The 23,537-nt window shown below is 40.2% G+C and overlaps 1 protein-coding gene across 1 annotated transcript in view; it reads right to left on the reverse strand.

Annotated features, from left to right (window-relative positions):
* Window positions 1-23,537, reverse strand: part of gas7b (growth arrest-specific 7b) — a 69,985-nt gene that overhangs the window by 28,423 nt on the left and 18,025 nt on the right. Inside the window, exon 3 of the mRNA XM_015060826.1 lies at window positions 7,299-7,416. Coding sequence (XP_014916312.1) covers window positions 7,299-7,416 — 118 coding nt within the window. The remainder of the gene's footprint in view (window positions 1-7,298; window positions 7,417-23,537) is intronic.

Raw genomic sequence — 23,537 nt, forward strand, 5'->3', positions numbered from 1 at the left:
CTAGTGCTCGACTCACGGTTATATTTACCCAGAATGCCCTGCGCTTTGATCCACCTCCAGCTGTTGGAAGAGTCTCCAGTCTGCTTGGCATTCACATATTCATTCAAACAACGGCAAAGTTCACTTCAACCGAACCGAGGTTTGAAGGCGGCGCTTCAGAGTTTGATTACGCATTTCTCTCCAAATGAACTCTAGTCGACTACAAGTTGTTTTCCTGACTTTATTTTTGTGTTTCTACAGTGTAAAGCACTTTGAACTGCCATGCTGCTGAAATGTGCTATACAAATAAACTTGATTGATCAATTAATTAAAGCGGAATAAACAAGGCTGGTGTGAATGTTTCTTAAAATCCACATTCGTTTGGCATCAGATCCATTCATTTTCCTGTTTATTCTGACTGGCTCCATTGGCCCCACTAAAAGAAAAGCCTGGTGCATAATATATATCACCATGCATGCTTATGGTGATATACAGAATATTTTTTTTGTTTTTGGCCACACACGCCATGTTGAATATAAGCCAAAATGTTTTGTTTTATTTGCATCGGACCAGAACAGCCGTCTCCAACATGTCTGCTGTGTGTCAAACATGTTCTCTTCTAGAAAGTCTTCCGCTTCTCTGACTAACTCTCTTAATAAACCACCTGTCAACTTAGGTTTACAGCCACGTAAACCGGAATGGTGCCAGTAGAGATATTCATAACCTAACCTATAACTTAAGTCTGCTTCAGAAATCCAAGCATGACATTTTTAGATTTGGATTTGTGGGGAAAATGTTTTTTTTTTCCCCTCCTCTGCTTCACAGTTTTGAGCAACTCTTGTGTTCACGTGACACATGGAATGTGAGTGGCTTTAAAAAGAAAGCGAAAAAGACAAAGTACGAATGTGATGAGAGCTCTATAGCTGCTCTCATCAGATATACAGATGAGAGCAGATATACAATTTGATGATAAAAAAAAAAGAGAAGAACGAGATAAGTTACTGGATGACCTTTTCAGAAATGGAAACCCTAAATAGCTCCAAGTCTTAAATAAACAGACTAGATCATAATGAAACTCCTGCTGTTACAGGAAGCTGGACATATGTCGCTTTTAGTGCAAGATCTCATTTCTTTGGATCTATTTCACCTCCCAATTAATCAACCGAAGCCTGTGAAGCCATTTGTGGGTACTGTAACTCAAATCTGTGCTTTGTGTCAAAGTTCCAGCTGAAAAAGGCTCATAAAAGACAAGAGCTCTCTTTTATTTACTTCTCTCTGGTTATTCTTGCTTTGACTAGGGCTGGGGAAGAAATGCGAGGAGCTTTTATTGAATTAGAGCCTTTCGGCTACTCTGCTCTATTTATCCCCGCTTAGCAGAGAAAGGAAGCAGCTGAGCCAAGCCTATCAGCTCAAATGACACAGGCGGAGAGGGTATAACCGGCAGCAGGCTGTGACTTCAGGCGGGATGAGCAGCATTAGGCCGGAGCCTCTCCTCACAGGCCACATGTGTATCAGTTACTCCTCTCTCTTCTCATAAACCCCGATCGATACTGAAGGAAACACCGGATAATACTGCTGAAATATATTGTATCTTATTGGATAAAGGGAATTGCTTTATTAAAATATTTTCCCTGTACACTGGATACAGATGGTGAGGCTTTATGAAGAGCCTGTCTGAATGGAAGATTTCATTCTAGAGGCTTTGCATTCAAATTTGTAGGCCTGTCGCAATAAGTAATAAATCAATTAATCGCACGATAAATTCAAACGACATTGATCATTTCCATTTGCGTGATTTATCGATTTTCTCTTTCCTCTCTTTTGCTATTAAAAATGATTGGATGACGAGACGGACTCTCTGCTCGCTTACGAAACATTCTCTGCTTGCTGCTGGAACAAAAATGCACCGTCGCCTGGCAACCTCTCGGCCAATAGAATGAAAAGTGTTGTACTGGGTGCGCTTGTTTCCTTCTAGCGGGTGTGCCTGTGTGGCTACTACCGATTGTATCAACCTGCGCCACCCACTGGATGCAGGGAGAAACAACGGCCTCAGCGTTTTTGTTCCAGAAACAAGCATAATGTTTCGTAGTGCGAGCAGAGACCATGTCTGAGCTGGAGGAGAAGTTTTGAGTACAAGCATTACAAGTTCTGAGAGGAATGACATGAAGTCCTGCTTTCAAAATAAAAATGTAAGCAAACGTATTAAAAATTTTGAGAACTAAAGACATGAAATCCTGCTTTCAGACTGAAAACGTGTGCTTTTGTAATATGGCAGAAAAAGTCCCCCACACTTTTATGGAGAAATTACTGAAAAAAAATGTATGAATAAAGGAAATCTAAGCCAGAATATGTCTATTATATGTGACTTAAATTATATGAATTCATAATAAAGATAATAAAATTTGAATTTTGAATTCGCCTTTTACTCTTTAGAGGCACGGATTTATTTTCCAAGTCCAAAATTTCCTCCTTTTGCAAACATGATTTTTTTACACCGAACGGCCGACTGAAGAAGACTCAATCTCCACTCACCTACCGCATCGATTTATTGTCCGCGGCACAGCCTGAGTAACGGGAGGCATCCTTTATTTAGGATTCAAGAAGCAGGGGAAAAAAATGACCCAGTTAGCTCTATCTGAGCTATATTTTATTCATAACCATATGACAGAGGTCTCTGATGCTGCCTCCTGTTGCTCGTAGTGACAGAAACCCATCCACTGTGGCAAGGAAACAGGAAAAAGACTCAAATTTACACTTTGGATTTTTAAGATAAATACACCTCAGCGCCTTTCCTGATCAGTTTGTCAAATACACTATGAAAGATTGTCCAAGTTTTTGAATAAACATGAAATTGGATGGATTTGGCAAGGTGTGCACACACCGCACTCTCACCCAAACACCATCACAATCAGACTGGGACAAGCGGAGACTGTTAGCAAACCGCAGCACCCTGCAACACAGGAAGGAAAAAGTCAAAGAAAGAAAGAAAGACAAAGACACGCAACCCTCACCCACCCATGCTGCTTTGTTTCCATGGCACTGTCATAACACAACACACTAATAAAACTGAACTTTAGAGTAACAATGGCAAAGACAGGTAAAAATAAGAAAAAAATGATTACAGTTGCTATAAATATCAACTGTTTGAGGGAAAAGGTTATCAGGGTTTGCTAAAATAAGCGTTCTGAATGTACTTGAGCTCAGCTCACCAACTTGCAATGGCAACAGAAGGAGAGAGAAAAAGCTTCGCTCCATCTTTCTGACAGAATCTCGGAGCCACCTAACCATATCCTCAAATACGAGGAGGAAGACGAGGAGGGAGTCCCCCTCGCTCTCGTGCCTGGGTGGAGCGCCGAGCCAATTTTAAACCTCCTCTCTCATCTTTCAAGGCCGCAACCCGGACCGCTGTCACCACGAAGAGAAACGTACAAGATGCGAACATCCCCGACGGGGAAATGGTTACGGTCTTTAAAGAGCCCTTTGCCATAATCCCAGTTAAAGAGGGTGGACAGGTGCAATGAGATGCTGCGTAAACAAGCCACGCTGGACCCTTTTTCATTGCTCCTGAGAGACAAGGACTCAGTCGGAAAAGAGACCGATGCACTTCCTCTACATTTCTAAATTCAAATTAAACGGAAACAGACTGACTGGGAAAGTGTTGACGTGAAAATTGGCGACTTTAGGACACCGAGTATGAAGCACTTAAAAGTGAGTCAGACGCAGCGTCCTGCAAAACCACTTTGCCTTTTCCTGAAACCTCGTCGCAAACTGTTTAGTCCATGATCAAAAAATGCACTAAAACTGCTTCTTCTGTTATTTCTAACCAGTAAAATAAAGGATGACGCCTTCGCAGAACAGCTTTAAAGAATTAGCTGTTTTGTGCAGGACACTTCCTTCCTGCAGACTTTGAAACAGAGTTGATCCAAGTTAAGGCCACACGCCAAAGAAGAAAACACTGAAATGAGCAATTACCACACCAATTTCAAAACATCGTTCTTTGGTGACCTTCAAAACAAAAATCGGATTCATTTAGATTTAGGTTCTGTTAAATGAACTGAATGTGTGAAGACCTTTCAAAGTAATTGAGCCACATCCCACTCTCAAGCATTCATTCAAACATTCAGAATATTAATGAACAAACAGCGTCATGAAGACCAACAAACACAGGACACAGGTTGGGATTTTTATTAGTTGTACACTCTACAAATCTGTCCTTTGTGGGTGATTAGTACGAAAAATGCCATAAAAAGTTCAATTTCATGTTCACCACATGAGCCATAAAGGAGACAGGAACTGTGTTATGTGGAAGAAGTTGCTCTATTCAGATCAGATCTACTTCAAACATAGTGGTGGCCAAATCATAACGTGACGGCAAATCTAGGAGCTTTGACACGGAGGGGCAGTAACGGAGTGGCAAGAGGTCTTGGTAGGGTGAAGTATCCTCAGTGAAGGATGGGAAAGTATGTGGAAATAATCCACAAATCACAAAATTTGGAAGAAAACAAAGACAATCATTGTCATTTAGTTAGTTTGTGATTGTATCATTTATTTGCATAATTTTGGTCTTTAAATAACCAGAATTTGCACTTAAATTTCTGCTTTTGTTAGTCTGATGACATAATTTCTAAATATCACATCAGGTGTTATGACTGTACAGTTACTCAGTACTTGAGTGGTCTCTTTCTAACATTTAAAGAAATTTATTGGATAGCTACCATTTAATTTTACTTGAGTAAAAAAATATGTTGAAGTATTGCTACTTTTACCTAAGAAAATGTAGGGGTGAATTAATATTTAATTTGAAGGCTATACGAGGCTTCTGGACATAAGTATGTTTTTAAGGATGTGAAATGTGAGGGGGCAGTTGCCCCCTTCTTCCCTCCCTGTAGCGCTGCTCCTGGCAGTGATGCTTGTTATCAGCAGGGATGGAAACTATGGTTGATAGGAAGATGGATGGAGGTTTTGGCAAAACCCAAAGAAAACCTTTTATAGGTTCTAAAAGACCAAAGACAGATGCTCACTTTTCAGCAGGCCAGTGACCCCAAACATAAATTCAGATCTACCGCAGAATAGTTCAGATCAAAGCATATTTAGTCACTGACAACTTTCTGTCTGATCTGACCACGATTGGGGGGGGGGATATTTACAATAATTCACTTTCTAGAGAAAGAAAGATGGTAGATTTCTATCAAGGGTTTTCCCACAACGAAACGTGGCATTTCATTAGCAAAATAATCGCTGAAAGTAAGATATTCTTAGCTTCCTCCTCTGCAGTCATGCACTACTTGGTGACAGTCAATCAGATAAAATCTCAATACAGCACATTGAAGTTTGTGGTTGTTATATGAGAAAAGGTGTAAAAAGGGGAGGAAATATTTTTACAGTCCACTGAAGGGCCATCATTCTACAACTCTCGTTTTTAGGTGGTGGCCTGTTATCACCTTGAGACTGGTAACACTGCATTCTCGCTCGAAATGACTGCCATCAGTCAGCTTTTACAATACGGCCACGCAAGGATAGTAAAGGCAGACGATAAAACAGGGAATTCTGCAATGGCGGTGGACTGAGGAGGGAATTAAAACGTCTCCTTGCTAATATGTCTGTGAATGTTGCGTTCAGGGACACAATGACTGCTGATCATGAAGAAAGAAACAAGCAGCAGTACTGGCAGTCTGCTGCTTGTAAATGCAAAAAATATATTGCAGGAGTCACAATATAGCAGTCAGAAGATGTTAAAACTCAAAGGACGGGTGGAGGTGAACTACTTAAATGAATCAGTTTATTTGAATATGAATGAACGTTATAGAGTTCAGAACAAGCTCTTGTTAAGGACGGACTGGAACAGAAAACATTTTTAAGAACTGTGACTTGAACTAGGGAGGAAATATTCTAAAGTGATGAGATTTAATTAAAAAAAATTTGATTTTTGAAATTCTTCCCCTCTTCTTTTTAAACAAATTCAGAATAAAACACAATATACCTTGAAAGCGATGTGCTTTAAGAGCCGAAACACAGAATGCCATCCCACCATTACCGATTTTGCTTGGGTTAGAAAAGTATGCGCTCGTTGATTTAATCAGCTGATCCTTGGTATGCAGGTATGATGTGGATAAGATCAAAACCCAGAGTTCTGGTCATAACATTTGCAGCGTTTACACCGTGAGACTGAATTAAAAACCCTCCAAAGTCAAAGGAAGTTTATCACGCGCTCCGTTTCCATTGACCTTAAAACTCTGCAAAAATAAAAATGCTGAATGGGAACACGTCATTTTACAAAAAAAAAAAAACTCAGGCGTGTTGTTGAGAAAGATGATCAGCACCCGTGCTGGTTTTCTAATCAGTCGCCCTGATCTCGATCAGTAGCAGTGCGCTGAGGCCTTAAGGGAGCGCGACAAAACTCGCGTTGTTCACACCTCGACACCACAGTCACACACACACAAATCTATAATAGTCTGAGAGGACCTCAAACCACACAACATGCACAGAGCAGCAGAGGCATCTTTAGAAAATAAACTAATCACAGTGGTTGTAGTTTAAAATACTGCAATCCATTTACAGAGGGATTTACTGCCTGATCTTGCAGGCAAATCTAAAACAAATGAAATTTGAATTTTGTTGACATTTTCTAATTGTGAGGGGAGGTGGGGTGAGAGATGTTTCCAGGAAGCTTTGGAATAGGAATGTGATGTTTTACAATGTAATGTTTCCTTTCTGAGATAATAAAAATTGTGTTGCAAAAATGTGAATTTTGTAAAAAAAGTTCGAAATTTTTTGGCACTCATTTCAGAAAGTGAAGCTCATATGACATGCAGAGTCTTTACACACATAGCAAAAATATTTCAAGCCTTTGTTTCATATAATTTTGATAATAAGGGATTATTTGTACTGAAGCTAATGAATTGAGTGACAAAATATGTTGAACATTTTCATGATATTAAGTTTGTTTTAGCTGTAACTGGAGTATTTACCCTGGTGAGAGGCAGTGGGAGGCAATAATTGCCCCATGAAAGCTACCCCGGTGCATCCACTTTGTCCCAAGGCATTTTGAGGTTTGTAGTTTTAGTAATGCATGCAATGTATAGCAACACTACTTATAGTGTCTCCTTCCTAGAATAATGGCTAGGCGTTTTTTGCCAAAAGTGATTTTTTTTTTTACCTACATCATTTTTTGGCAGGAAAGAAGTGATTTTGTCAGTCAACAAAACAAGTAAAAGAACAATTGAAAGAAAGGCAATTTTAGGAAGGTGACGAAATGTGAAAAATACGTTTAAGTGCAACTATGAGGCCGATAAACGCAGTGCAGCATCAGTTTCTCTCACCATTGTTTGCTGTGTTGACATAGTACTTTTTCCCTTGTGGAGACATGTAGCATTTCCAGTGAGGAGGCAGAGGCTCTCTGATGTCCTCGACAGGCAGCTGACTCAGAGACGCTGTCCTCTGTTGACAGAGAGAAGCAATAAATGTTAATAATCAGGAAAAAGGGCTCATCAGCAGCATGCTAGCTGGGAGGAAAAACATTTATTTCCCAAGTGTGTTTCATCACTGACATGAACCGCCAAAGACAACGACGTGAAAGAAATGAAAGAAACAAACGTCAGTAAGGATCCTGTGCAAAATGTGCAGCCAGTATCTCATTTCCTCAAGTATTTCTAAACTAAAATGACATCATGGTGCAGCGGGCTCTGCCACAAAAAGAACAGGCAGGAGAACTGAGACCGGCCGTGGCGCAGTCAGCATATGTGCACACAGTGAGCAGCTGAGCGCAACATGAGAGCGTGTATAGGCAAACTACACACATCTGCTGCTGATTAGCAGGAAAACTATGGGTTGGAGCCGAGGAACGCAGCGAGGGGATGCTGTTTGGAGGCCTGAGAGAGTCGGGATAACTTCCAGCTTCTGTCCAGCGCGAAGTGTTCATATCTGGCGCGACAGGGTTCGTTTTAGGAGGTGCAAGTAAAATGTAAGCAGCCGTTTATATATAGATGGTGCTTCCCAACGTAGCACTTGGAGAAATACTCTTTTTCTCATTACTATGTTCAGACCTACTACGTGGAATGTGTTGCAGGGATAATAAGCAGGTTGGTACCGACCATGTGTCAGTTCTTACACACTTTGGTTATGTTTTGTACTCAGTTGTTGATTTAAAGTCATAATCAAGTCATAGTCTCTTGTGAAATGAACAACAGAATGAAAGCAAAAAGGTTTTATCACCCACAGTGAAGCTAGTCCTGTACCACATGAGTTGAAGTGCCACTGAGCAAGGAAGAAGTCATGACTCCAAAAGCAACATAGTCAAATTTTCTGCATTTTTTTTGCTGTTGTTGTTTTTGCAATTTTTGGAGAGATGTCCTGTGCTATATTTTTTCATGGATTCAATATTGTTCAACGTTGATCTATTGTTAACACTACCAACGTTAGCCCAGTTTCTGTTTGGTTGCAAAAAACAAATGATTTTCTAGACTTCTTTTTAAAACTAACATCAGTTTTAGCTACATTACATTGGAAGCAATGGTGGATACTGGGGTTGTGTTTGGCAGTTTCTACTGAAATGAGCAACTTTTCTCGAGAGAAACTTTCACCAACCAGTTGAAATCATTATTTTTTTTACAATACAAGAAAAACAGAGAGGTATGAACAAAAGTCTATGTAGCTGTACCATTGTTAGACAAGAGGACAAAAAAATGGGACAACACGTCTGAAACTTAATCTCCTATTGTCACTGTTAACAGATAAGCTAGGTTTAGCACTACAAACAGCTAGCCTCTTGACAAAGTTAGAAAAATAGCTAGCTAGCTAGCTGCTAGTATTAATTTGAGAAATTATAGAACTGAATGTGCCCATAGCGTTGCTCATTGACTCAAATAAAGTCACATTTTCTAAGTTACCTGTGAGAAACACAACAAAATCCTTTGGAGCCAGATTTCAAGTTGGCAAAGTCCAAGCTTGTTGAGCAGATCCAAAATTAGCATTCAATATGGATGCTTCTAGTGAAAGACGCCTGTATGAACTGTTTAGCACTTCTCGTTTCTTATTAAAACATCGCAACGTTCTGTAAAATATCTATCAAACATGTCCCTTTTTGTGTTTGAATATATACAATGGAGACACCTATATAGATCTCCTTGTAATGCTATTAGTACTTATTGACAAAAAGCTGGGAAATGTCTTGGCTAATTTTGCTAAAAGAGTTATAAGCTGAAACTTGGAATGAGACGTCAAACATCCAAGATTTTACTTCCAAAACAAAGAAAGAAGTACTTTTTCTTGGTGTTCACAAAAAAAAACTGAATTCAATAAGCAAACCCGTTATCAGGGTAAATTACAGCTTCAGACGACCTCTGCTGTAACATGGGATCATTGAAACAGCACAGCAGCTGAATTTCATTAGATAACACAGCCCTTAGCCATTGAACACATATCATTACTTCATCATCGTGTTTCTGTTGTAACCAAACACCATTATGTGCCGAGTTCAACCCAATCTGTCCCTGAGAAAGAGCTTTTAGAACCACAGAGACTGAAGCCACAACATGCTGTTGAGGCCAGGATGATACCCAACCCTCTCTGGACCCACAGGATGAGAGAGCAAGAAGATGTGTGGGCTAAGACTGCGTGTAATTACACAGCATCCAACAACATCGCAGCAATGTTTCCTCTTTGATGGTCCTGGGGGCTGATGTTATATTTGTCAGCGGTCTGTTTTGGAAAAGAGGAACTAGTCAAACCATCCACTAAAGTCCCTCCGCTGAAAACAATGGCTATGAATGAAACAATGAACAAACAACAAGTCGTTAAATTAAAAAAAGCTATTTTCACTCAGGGAAGGTCACTGGATGAGATGAATGTGCTCTGGAAAAAAACAAAAGGATGAAACAAGGTTTTTGTAACTTTCAAACCAGTTACAAGACTTTTATTTGCAACATTTGTAATTCAGACACTTCTAAGAATGCATGCAGAAAATCAGCTGGAGACCAGAATAGGCTGGTAAATCAGGATAATGTGGATATTGAAAATTGATTGATAGACAGAAGAACAATATAAATAAGGTGCTGAACACTAATGTCAGAGGGACCCCAAAAAGGACATTGTATGTTGTACCAAAAAATACACTTCTGTTCATCAACACAGAAAACAAGCAGAGACGAAAACGTGGAGGAAGCACTGTTTTTAAAAAGTTGGGTCGTAGTTAATAATTTTCTGAATTATACCATGTTGGGGAATTGGAAAAAAAAACTTGCAAGTTCATTTGAGTGAAAAACAAAATGTTCTTACAGAAAACAATAATAATAATAATAAAAACATGCTTTTAGAGGGGAGGGAGCTAGAAATTTCTGGAATCTCATTATTTTCTCCTTGAGAGCTATCAGAGACCAGGCTGTTGGAAACTACAAAAACTTGACTTTTCCTGGTCAGTGAACACATCACAGCGACTCTGTACCAGAATGAAATGAAAACGCTCTTCTCTGCGGATGCTGCTGCTGAGTGAAGTGAAGTTAAAGAAAGCAAAGAGTCATAATAAGTTCTCTGGAAAATAAATTTTACATTCTTCTGACAAGCTGAGACATGTCTCATATTAATTTAGGCTGAGAAAGAGTGTCAGATGTTTTACATCAAAGTCGTGAGATTTCAACACCTGTCTGTTGTGGAACCTGCTGATTTGAAAATGATGACAGATATCTAAACTTCTCAGAGTGAAGATGAACATTCTCTACAGAAGGTAGATAGACGGTGCTGCTTTAGTAATGCTAGTTCTGCTAATCGCTAACATAAAGCTAGTTAAAAATGTCTACTCATTTTGACTGTTTTTAAAAAACAAGACCATTTCTTTCAATGCCATCTCTCTCACATACAGTGTGACGTTGCCTGAGCTCAAAATACAAGTACTTAGTGAGCGCCAACAAGAGGGTTAAATTTTTTTTTTGAATGCTGTTCTTTTATACCTTCATATATTATGTCGAAATAAGGTCAAATTTGACCATAATGGTGCATCTCTGAATCCAAGATTTTGCTTTAAGTATTTCTTTAAATATTCATTTTACGTCACTTTCAGAAGACACATTGCCAGGATCTAGACTTGTTTTTTCATATCTTTGTGAAATGAAATGTAAAGCTGACAGGCTGAAACCTCTTACCCAAAGAAAGCAGGAGGAAGAGCTGACTTGACAAGGAATTCCAGAAAAATGCATGCAGTTATTTATATTTTATACAATATAGCACATAAAGACGAATTGAAATGTCATGATGATACATTGTTGGTGATACATTCAGCTAATCAGTGGTTTTTGATTCAGAAGGGAAACAGGAAACGGGAAGATTATGTCACTATAAAATGATGATCAAATAAATTCCACTTCTCCAAACCCCCTTTCCAGACATATTCACCAAACAAGTGGTGCATTTATGTGTAATTTAGTATGACAGGGCATTATGTAATAGGATGCTGCATTCACACTGAGGAACCTTCAAGTACTAACTTTGTTTTGTGTGTTTGGTTCTTTTTTTTCTGGTGGAATGTAAGAAATACGTTCATTGATTGATTCCCACATTGATTTTGTTTTGTGAGCTCTGGCAACTTTCAGACTGATCTCTGGAGATCCTCCATCACTGGCTCCCGTGACCTCTGAGCTGACCTCTGACATAGTTCATGTGGCCTACAGGCAAGCCTCACAAACTCTTTGCTTCTTAGCCAGTATTTGTTGGACTTTGGTTTTATGAAGTCCTTCCAAACTGTCCAAGAAGAACAAACTTTGCTTCTTGGGCAGTTTGGAAGGAGTTCTCATTTTATTCTTTGGACTTTTTAAGAACTCCCTCCAAAGCCCTCACTGGGTTCAGGACGTTTTAGGTGTTATGGACTGATCAAGGGATCTGGAGTCTACCCTTTGGGAAACGGGGTCTGCCATGTCCTGTGGTACTTTGAGTTTGTGTTGAAATTATTTTGGATTGCAAGGCATTGGGGTTCCATAGGTATCTCATTTCTCCATTTGAAACCCAGTTTTCTGGTCACTAAGGGGTTTTCACACTGGATTATCTGGTAGACTCTGTTTGATTGGGGACTGGAATCGCAGTCTGCTGGTGGTTTTAGCGGTTGTAAGATTTCTCTCTTGTCTATGGAAAAAGATCATGAGCCATTTCTCCAGTTAATGTTGGAGTCTTGCGTTTGTTTTGGTTGTATATATTTACCCAACGCTACATAGTCCAATTCCTCCAAAAGCAGGAAGGCTTGCATCCGCATATGTATTCGAACTGCACCAGAGTTAGCATCAAAAGAACCAAGACCAGAATTCGTTCTTTTGGCCCATATCCATTCGATTGCGCATCCACACCTTCCCAACCAAACCAGACTTTCTAAGCAAACGGACTAAACAGGGCTGGTGTGAATGCAGCCTTAGCGTTTCCCTGATCTTCAGATTCAGTGTTCTCTCTGTTGTCTTTTGATTACCATTCATTCTAGTGTGTTGTGTTGTGTTCTGTGTGTACTATTCACTGTCCCTCAGTCGTCTATCCCTGCCATTAATTCTATGAATCAACTCACCTTGATGAGAATTACTGTCTACATTTGGATTATCAAGTAACAGAACTCATGACATGGGGCTGACTAGGAGTTTTTACCAGTCCATATTTTTGTAAAGAAATAGGAAGAACTAAACAACGGGGTGGAGAAGAAAATGTTCAGGATCAAGGCAATAGAAGACTCTTGATTGTCTTTCTCTTCTTGGCTATTTCCCAGCTGGCATGTTTCTGGGCACTTGTTTGTCATCAGTGAACTGATACCAAAGTATTTCTTTTTCTCTGAGCTGAACAGAAGCAGGCGGAGGCAGATGGCAGTGGGCTGCTTGAGTTCAGCATTGCTGGAGAACATAAAGAAAATCTGGGACATGGAGGCAGTTTATAATTACTTCTGCACTGCAACGGCACCAACAAAAAAAAAAAAAGAAGAAAAAAAAAAAAGAGGAATCCAAAATGAAACCCTCCTCAACATAATCAAAACCTGCGCCTGGCATGAGTGAGAGAATGGGAACACCTTGCGGTGTGAAGTGAGAGGGAACTTGCAGGCGCTTCTTTTCCCTCACATATGCGACGGTAAATAATGCACCGTTCCAGATGGTTCGCATTCCGGACCGCAGACTGCCTTCGGCTGCACATTCGCAGCCTGGCTGAATCGCCGCTGGCACGGAACGCGGCGACTCACGTCGACCGCAACAAACACTGCTGCCGCACCCGCGTTACCGTTCGACGGATTAACTTTTAATTGAACATGCATCAGTCATTACTGCTGTCAACTTAAAGACAGGACATCGTGAAACCTAAGAAGCCTTTTATCTGAGCAAGAAGATTACAAGCTGTTTTAATTAAGTTATTTCCAGACATAACAAATGAGCAGTTATATTCTCTTCGTTAGTCAATAGTCATCTACTTTATTGCTTTTCCTCTGAAGACTTTTTAGGTCACCATGGTAACACATTAAGCTTTACACATTTGGAACAAGGTTCTCTGGTCAATTTTATGACTGAGTATAAGGGTCATTTTAAGAAAAAAAATTAATGAAAAAATAAAATTACCAGAATAAAATCATGAAATTACAAGAATAAAGCCAAATATTACGATAATAAACTCAGATTATTAACAAGCATATTATCGAGAACAGTTCTGTTATGATTACAGTAATATTCTCACAATATTATGAGAATAAAGTCATAATATTTCAAGAAGACATACAAAAATAAAATCATAGCACCTTGACAATGAGGTCATATTATGAGAATAAAGTTGAAAAAATATAAACAAAAATAAAGTCGTAATATTACAAAAATGAAGATTACAGGAATAAAGTTATACGAGAACAAAGTTGAAATAAATAAAGTCGTAGCATTATGACTTTATTCTCATATTATTTCTGTTTTACTCTTGTAATTTTATCACTTTATTTTCTTAGCATGCTCCTAAAACTCTGTTGACCAAAGTTAATGCTGATGAATTTTTGGTTACAAAATTCGCTCTCTAGAAGTGCAAAGTTCACCCCAAAATTCCTGCAGCTTTTACTTCTACAAATACTACTAAATACAAATACACACCACATTTTCTTCCCATGTCTAACTGTAAAAATTTCAAAACTCCTGTACAATTTTCCTTCCGCAGCACAATTAGGCGCTACTTTGGCTTGATCCGTCAGATAAAAATCCAACACGACACACTGACGTTTGTTTGCAACGTGACAAAGGCTGAAGGGACACGAATACTTCTGCTGTGTGTCAACAGTAATAAAAGGCAGTGAAAGGGATCATTAGTGCCTCGTTTTCTGGACAAGCTTGAAAGCCTTCATTAGAGCGTCTGAAGTCAAAAGGCGAGGAAACGCTTCAGCCTTCCACGTGTCAACCGGTCCAGTCTGACAGAGTCATGATGATGAATTCCTACATGCAGACCCAGACCTTTCTGACTCAGACCACTTTTGTTCTTCTGTTAGTTTCTAAAACATCTCATCCAGATATTCTCCTGTCTGGAGCAAAAAAATACATAATCAATCTGTTGTACTTCCATCTTCTTACCTTTGATGTTTTTTGTATATGCAGTCATGTTCAATAAGTTTGAATACCATTAAACAGCTCAAGAACTCAATGCACCAAGTAACAAACTCATAACAAACTCATGTTTTGAAACCATTTACAATGATTTTTAAAGTTTTAAACTGGTGAATAAAACAATAAAGATCAGAACGTGATATCGGAGTAATAATTTTTTTTTTTTTTTAATGTGTGGCCTTAAGTGTTTTTAATACCTGCTAAAAGATTATCTTCAAATGGTACATTCACTCTCTGACAAGTGAGCCCATTTGGATCGCATATTGTAATTTATTGAACTCAAAGGGATATTAACGAGAATTGACTGTAAATTATAAACAAAGTCAAAACTGTTTTGATGTTATTTGTTTGCAATATTGCACATTTTTCTTCAACATTAACAGTAAAAAGTAAAAAATTAATTCAGGATAGCATTGCTAGAAAAAAATAACTCATGATGATTTTAATATTTCTCTCTCAAACTAAAAGTTGAGAATTTCAGACTTTCTACTAAAAACCAAATGCAGCATTAATAACAGGTGCCGCAAGGTGCACCTGCATAAATCTTGAAATAATTTCTACCAGACTCGCATACAGATCTGCAGCTGAAGAGTATCTGTAATATTCACGATGCCTAACAGAAGCGGCCCGATGCATTCCTCATCATCCTGGGATTGTAAACAGAGGCGGGGACTTTCTTCCCTAAATAACAGGCATTTCCCACATGCTTAAAAAAAAAAAAAAAAAGGAAAAAAACATGCAACATCGCTTATTATGGAAAACAAAATATCTCGTGGTCTGTCTGTTTCAGTGACGCTGGCTCTCCGCCTGGAAAACCGAGCGCAATTTGTTAAATTCCCTCAGAATATGGATTCAAGCAGACAGCCGGCTTCGCGCTGAGGCTGGAGGAGGAAGGAGCCGGTGTTGAACTAAAGCACCCACTTCACCTTTTACCTGGACTCTGACACTCAGCTGCAGCCTACAGGAAGTACTCTGCTTGTTCCCACTTCACAGTCATTAAAGGGAAGTTCAAACATAACCGGATGAGCTACACTGTAACCCGATTACCAAAGAGTCAAAAAAAGAAGCGTTTGACTCCAGATTGGGTATTTGACGAATCCAAGCGGTGGGGTTTCATTGGACTGATCGCTGGACGGGCTGAAACGGTGATTCATTGTCGCCATGGACGCCGTCTGAGATCACATGGTTGTTGTAATTCACCCACTCACTTTCTTGTGTAGGGGCGGCCAGAGTTTCATCAGGATTACTGAACAGGATTTAGGACCCGAGTGACTCAGTACCTCCTGACTCTTGGCGAAATGAGTGCATCATTCGTGATGGGAACTTGTGAAAAAAGAGGGGTTTTTTGTTTTCATTTTTCGCAACAGGTGAATGACACAGAGAGACAATGAAAAGTCAGAAATTTAAACACTGCAAAATATGCACCAAAAAATAACCTAAAACAAAACGGTTTAATTGTTTTCTGTACTATCTCATATTGGCACACACAGCCAGCTGAGGCACCAACTCCAAAAAGCCTTTTATTATTTGCAAGTGGAGCACAAAACTAAAGCGAGGGTGTCAAACGTGCAGCGTGAGGAGCAATCGCGGCCCTTGGACTGATTTTGTGCGCTCCTCCAACTACAATTCAGCACAGGCAGTTGATACAAATGGAGACTTAGAGTAAAATTGTGCTCAGAAACTGATAAAAAAAAAAAAGGAAAAAGCTTTATCTTATGCTGCACATTGGTCCTGGAATAATTTGCAACAAGTCACAAATACTCCAACAAATTGAAATCTGAAACTCTTCTTGGAAAGCTGTTAAACTGAAGAGTGTAAATACTATTCCTAAAATATTTTATGAGGTATTAATATATTTAGCAGTTTTTATTTTGTGTGTATTTGTAGTGGATTGTATGATACTTTAATTGTCTGTACCTATTAATTATTGTTCTGTGTACTGAACAAGCGCTTGCCTCTTAGGCAGGTCGCCCTCGAAAAAGAGACTTCATCTCAAACAAACTACCTGGTAAAATAATGATTAAATAAATAAAAATGAAAAACACTCAATCTAGTCTCTTCTCCATTAATCCCATGGTGAATAAGACCTGAGTTTTTAAATGAAAAGCTACCCAACTCCTGTTCTTATTGTTGCAAAAACAAAAGACTATTTTTCAATCAAGACCAAAAGGATTTGCAAACCGGATGTCTTTCTTTTAATAAGGAAAGGAAAAACATTTTTTATGTTTTGGATCAACATTGATTTACACGTAGTGATGGATGCAGCACTACTAAACCTGGTCAAAAGTAGACGAATGGAGGTATAAATAGGCTATAAAAGACTGGAAAATGAGGCAAAGAATCCTAAAGAAACAGCCGGTGAAATCGAACAGTCTGAGTCAAGAGTTGAAGGCTGATGTTCGCAGCCAAGTGATGTTTTATTGTTCTCCACCAGCGACAACAGATAAAGTTCCAGAGAAGGCAACAAAAGATGCAAACCTGATACCGTACACTGCCACAACAATAGTTGGATGGCATGTTGCTTGCTGTGAGTTTGAACAGAATCTCTGGCCGTGCCTTTTGCTACAGAGATCAGAGGTCTTACGCTGTAAACTGAGGGGCAGATCCTGAGGAAAAGGCAAACAAACGTCCAGCTGTATACATACTGGAGCGGAGCTGTAAACAGCCGCAAGCAAGCGCACAGAAGCCTGTTCCACGGTGAGACGTAAACAGAGGGTGGGAGGGCATCTGTAGTTGGGGGTTTCGAAAGAAACAGCAGCAGAACACCAGGTGGCTCCTTCTCCCGGTTTAACGTGTCAGAGGGTTCTGGAAACAGAGGTATGACAGACACAGGAAGTGTCTGTTTCCTATTATTCTCCAGTAAATACCTCCACCTTCCCTTTCTGGGACACACGGAGTCACGTCCTGGGTTACTGGATGCTCACACGCATGCTGCTGATGCTGCACAAATGTTGATTCGACACCATCACCCAAAGGTTAGGGCCGGGTCACAGCTTACAGAGCTCTGATGGATGGGTTACTTGATCAAAAGATACCCTTTAAATCTAGATTGCTAAATGAAGTTCTTGAAGAAAAAAGTCAATCAGTTCAAGCAATGAAGACTCTCCATTATGTCTCTTTCAGAAAGGAAATGTGTTTTGTATTGGCAAAATGATCAATCCATTAGGAGATAGCATTCAAAAAATGACCCCCAGGGCAAGATCTTCCAGAATATTTAAGCAATCATGAACCTCAAAAATGTGATCTTTGTCCAATCAGTAACACATCACCATGCACTTATGCAAAGCCAGGGCAGCCTAAAAATGGCTTTTCTTTGCAGCCATATTTAAAAACCGTCTCATTTGAATCATATCCATCACTTTAACATCGCTGTTTCTATGCAAGTACCAAAATGTAGCATGGCAAGGCATAAGAAAGCAGCCAAGATGAAAAGAACCACACTCTGACAGGGTCAAGAGCATTTGCTTCATACCACCGAAAAAAGAACAAGACATTGGGAACTTCCAATCAAAAAACAAAACATGGCACAACAGATTATTCTTTTACATCTCCAAGAGTTGTAAAGGTCATAAGAAATGTCCTCATAGAGTCCCTAAAATGAGACAAAATGTCTCATTTTGTGACATTTCTTCATATTTCCAGAGCTTTATCAAACTTTTCTTTAACTCCCACTGAAAAAAAAATGCACCGGCATCAGCAGAAAACGTGTTAAATCTCTCGATAAACAAAAGATGTGCTCACACAAGGATTTGCCAACAAATTCTTTGGACCAACGGTTCGTATCGCTGCTGTTATCAATCTTCCTCAGGGCGAGACTGTAACACTGACCTCCTAACCCCACTCTGAGGGGAGATGTTTCTCACATGTACTGTTGGAGCACGGTGGAAAAATGCGCCTGGGATACGGCTGGAGCGACAAGCGGAGGAGGAGGAGTGAGAGAGCGAGACATTCCTCAAGTGAAGGACGGAGTCAGGCAGAGGGACGGGGAGCGTATCTTTATCGAGGAGATGTTGTTTTGGTTCAGGGGCAGATGTGGGAGCCTGAACCAGAGCCGCATTCTCCAGACCTAGACACTTCAGGCACTCACAGAGCAGAAGGGATGCACATGCGTGTTCAGGCATGCACTCAGCCACACATGGATACTGTACATATGCTCGCACAAACTGTCATTGTTGACTATGAGTGTGTGTGTGTTTAGATGTTTGACTGTAGCTAACAAAGCTTGCTCTGTCTCATCCCACCCCCTCAGAGTTTATGTGAATCTCACAAGCCTTGCCAGTCTCTCTGAGACTCCTTTGCGCGTCCGCCGTACATAACGTGACCGGCGCTGACCTAGGGTCGCACGCACACAGGGCGCTCTCCTGAGAACGAAACCTTATCTGGATCAGATATGTTCCCAGGATCAGATATGGTAGCATGTCAGCCCAGTTCTGCTCTCCACTGGAATTGTGGAACCTCATCTGCCGCTGCACAGCAAACAACAGATTTCCCAATGGACACAAGGATATCCTAAGTGTTTCACATGTCTAGTCAGAAGGAATTTTGCTAATCTAGCTGCTCAGAAGTTTCTATGAGTCAGTTTGACTCTAAGCTACAGGTGTGATTTATTCTTCTCCAAACAGGCCTGATGAAACGGATGAAAACACATGCCGGTGGTTGGGACTGTGTATACTCAGTTGGGAAATGTCGGAAGGTAGATTTATACCACTTTACAAAGAACAATACGACTGATTGTGTTTTTATTCCCAACTAACTTGGAGTTCCCCAACCTAAATCAATTGGTCTCTTGTTATTAAGCTTGTGGAAAGTTCTGAAGTTTCAAATATTCCACCAATAGGAGGCAGTTTGGCAGATGAACGGCAGCATCCGGAGCAAACAAGGGTCAGCTACTAAAATAAAGATATGCATAAGTTTTAAAAGGTCTGGTAAAACTCAACTCTCTGATCTAAGTTTTTAATTACTTTTGGGAGATGAGGACTCTGTGGAAGTTTTAAACAGTTGGATTTAATTTTACCCAATCACTAATGCTTGCCCGTGGTGAATGTAATTGACCTGGTCGGTTGCGAAGGAAGCTATGCGCTACGAACAACCATCCCCCACTGCAAAGAGAGAAGTGCCAGCTAAACGAAATGTTTTTCAGGAATAAAATGTTCCTCCTGCTCCATCTTTAATTGCTCAATATTTGGAAGCGTGACCAACATGGACTAAATGGCTTTATTCGCTTCCTACGCTACCATTGGCAATCTACGACCACAGGCAGACTACCGTTCAAAAACATTGCAAGACAATCAACGTCATCATTCACAACTCCTCCTTCTGTTTGCTGACAGGCCGGGTTGAAATTCATTGTGAGAAATCAAGCTCAAAGGGAGAAATCCCAGGTGAAGAAATTAGGCTAGATGAGAATTGAGCGGAATTGCGTAGGAAGGCAAAGGCCAAGCTGAAAAATTACAGCTGAGACGCACAGAGCAATCACAACCCCCTCCCCAAATACACAGAGAGTCAGCATGTGGAAACTAAAGGAGTGCCACCCATCGGTCTTAATAAGATAGCTCTGTTTGGAAATCTTACTTTGCAAGCTATTGGGTGATCTCCAAAGTAACTAACCACAGATTACGTGAGACAACAATGGTTCTGTCTGTAGCGTTAATAGGGAATTAACAGATTATGGCCAAGTCATGTTTAAATTTCTTTCCCCCCTCAGTCATAAAAACAAACATGAACTTTCTTTGCCAACACCCCAGCAGGTTAGGGCATATGGTCTCCCTTCCAGAGGCTGATTCTGTGGCGGTGTTTAAAGGGAGTTGGATTCTCCACCATCATCTGCAGTCCCATGACTCTTCAAGACAGTCTTTTCTCAAAGTGAGCAGCTGATGCAACCTTTCTGAACAAGACAAGGACTTCACAAACTGGCATTTTATAAATGATGATCTACTGTCTCTGAGTCTTGTTCTCTTGTGAGACTAAGACAGCATGAGATGGATGAACTGGGGCATCATCTGCAGGATTGTGGGTGCTGCTTTCAACTGTCTTGGTGAAAAAACACCGAACACCAGAGCTCTCAATTCACCAGTGAATCGCAACACTTTGCTATTCTTATGTCAAAAGGGGCGGGACCCAGAATATACATCGGTAAAGTGTAGATGGTTCTAAGCCAGGCTCAGCCTTAGAGACAGAGAGTAAAACAAGTTCCTTCAGCATAGTTTTAAGAGAGGAGTCAGCCTTGAAAACCTTTGGGAGGTTTTCAAGGTAAATCCCATTAGGGGAATACGCTAATGCAGAAAACAAAGCACAGTGGAGATACTACATTTCCCTTATGATCAAGATACTCTCTTGAATTGTTGGGAGCAATGAGGGAGTGTTGTGGAGGAAAGGGATATTGGGGGAAATGTGTTCTTTATTTTCTGTACAACACATTTCCAATCCTAAATTTCCTCTGCAAAATTCTGAGCAATGCAACAATGCATAGATTAAAAAATATGAATTCATAACAGAGACGTCGAGAGGGATGGATGAATAAACTGATGGACGGATGGACAACAGGAAAGGGAATGAAGTCTCAAAATACACATCTGTATTTTTCTGCATCGTTTTTCATTCTTCCCTATAACTCACAACTCCCTTTAAATTTTCTGTACTTTCCAGACTGTGCCTGAATTCACGAATCAATATCAGAAACTTTTTGTTTCTTGAAAATTATTCATATTTTTTCTGTCTGTGTAACTTAATGCTTAACTTTCAAGCTTTTGACAGTTTCTGTTCACAGATTTTATTCCTGCTCTTTCCTTCAGCAAAAAAAAAAAGAGCTAATCATCTGGTTTGGCTCTTGTGGTTTACTCATAATTCAAGTCACTTAATGGACGTTCATAGAAATAAAAACACTATTTAAAGAACTGAACTTAGCACACAAGCATTACAAGAAGATTTAAAAAAGGAACCACAGTATTTTCGTTTGGACCTTTCTCATGAATCCCTGCAGACTGCAAGAATCAACAGAGGAGTAATTCAGAGGATTTTGGCTGAACTCTTTCGGTTATGGTGACTAAAACCTGGAAGAAGCCAGAGTTAAAAATAACAGTAATTACTCTGAATGTATTCTGGTGTACAGTCAAGCTGCAGTGATGAAGGCTTAAATTAGCCCTCAAATTCTGCCTCGTTATCTCAATAGTTTCTTTCTAAGCTGCAGGGACAACCAGCGGTCGTGTTGAACAAGCTGTCTGTTTTGACCGTTGCTACGTAGCAAAGCTTTATTTCTGCACTACCTGGCGGTTCCACGAATAGATGGAATAGACGTGCAAAAATCCACAAATCTATTTCTCCTCGTGAAAAACAAACACCAGATTGTGGTTTATCTGGGCCTCACAGTCAGCACTTCACGACCATTAAAGCTGATATTTCACACTTCCACTCCGAATATGTTCCGCGAAACCAAATGACTGTGTTTCTGGATGACATCAGCACGGTGGGATGGTGGCGGTGGTGGTGTTAGTTTTCCAGCATGGAGGGGAAACACCTGGCTGTGTGCTGGAGGCTGCGCAGCAGTGATGTGACCTCAGGCGTTCCTCTGCAGGGATGAAACCCAGAGCCATCCAAACCCCGGCTACAAGCCTGCCACCGCCCGCTGTTTCATAACGGCTGACTCTCCAGCGGGAGAGCCACTAGAGAGATGGAAAGGGCTCGCAAATTTGCCACTTGTTGCAGAGTGCTTATTGTAGTTCCCTTGGCTACAGGTAACATAATGAGAAAGGAATTCAAAGAGAACAGAAGCAGTGATGCTGCAATACAAGATGCCAGTTAAATTTAGAGATTTAGAGGCAAACAAAAATCTAGGATAAGATCTAGATTGGAGAAAACAAGATACGCAAAAGCTTTAAAACGGTTTTGCTTTCAAACCTGCTAAAATATTCTGATACATTATATTATTATACTCTGCAATTTTGTTATTTGGGTTTAAAGTTGAAGAAATGAAGTGGGTTTCTGTTCCGAATAATGCATGTACACAGAAATCATTGGTGTGGAATTCACAGTGTTCTGAGTCATGACAGGGAACTTTACTTTTTCATGGCATTGCTGTCTCATGTAGAGAATACCACATGAAATACATTTCAATGCTCCATGGTGGAAAAAAAAATCTGAATTAATCAGACAGCAAGTGGTGCTGATAGTATTACTGTGAGTTTTAAGCATCCAGCATCCCGAAGTGAGAACTGCAATATTTCGGTCATGGTGGTGTTGATTCTGTATCCTTAGCGGCTTTTTAGAGCTGCTTTGTTGTGAAGTCGGAAAATTCTGTGGCATCCTGGATTGCCTAGTGATTAAATCACGAGTGCTACAGTGTCAAATGTTAGTAAAGTGGTGAGAGGGGGGTTATTTCGCTGTGGCATCATCCCTTCCTATGTCACTGAAACAAAAGTCAGATGCTTTAGTACAATTAAGAGAAATTTGGCTGTGATGGACAATCAAGGTGCTTCAGGTTTCTGTGTTACTACTGTGAACATGAAGGGATTTCATCGCAGGCCGTTCCTGGTTACAACACCGACAAACTGACTTTGAATTCAGAAATGATCGAAACTCCAACAGTAAGAAACAAGCACTAAGACTCTCAGCCAAATGAAAGCATTGCTGTGGTGAAGCGGGGGAGGAAGGATCCCCCTCCAGATGGCTTCCATTACATGTTAACTGCTCATGTTGATACGGCAACAACATTTCTTAGGGAGCCCTGGTTTCTTATGGAAATGCCATGTTGTGGCCCCAGAGCTCTGAAAGAATGTAATACAATTGTTAAAGCCAGTGACCCGGTGACAGTCATTTTGCGGATGGCCTCAAACAAAGACCTCTGCAGGGCGTCCCGTCACTCCCCTTTTTAAAAAGACACTCCCAAGCCAGGATCTACTGTAGATATGGGCTGCAATCCTTGGTAAGTGCTGTGTTCAGACTGCAGTATGACCACTTAATACATTTGGAAAAATCCAATCTTTAATT

Source organism: Poecilia latipinna, unplaced genomic scaffold, assembly GCF_001443285.1.
Source record: "Poecilia latipinna isolate Pla-1442-1.1 unplaced genomic scaffold, P_latipinna-1.0 Scaffold1747, whole genome shotgun sequence".
Classification (NCBI taxonomy): Eukaryota; Metazoa; Chordata; class Actinopteri; order Cyprinodontiformes; family Poeciliidae; genus Poecilia; species Poecilia latipinna.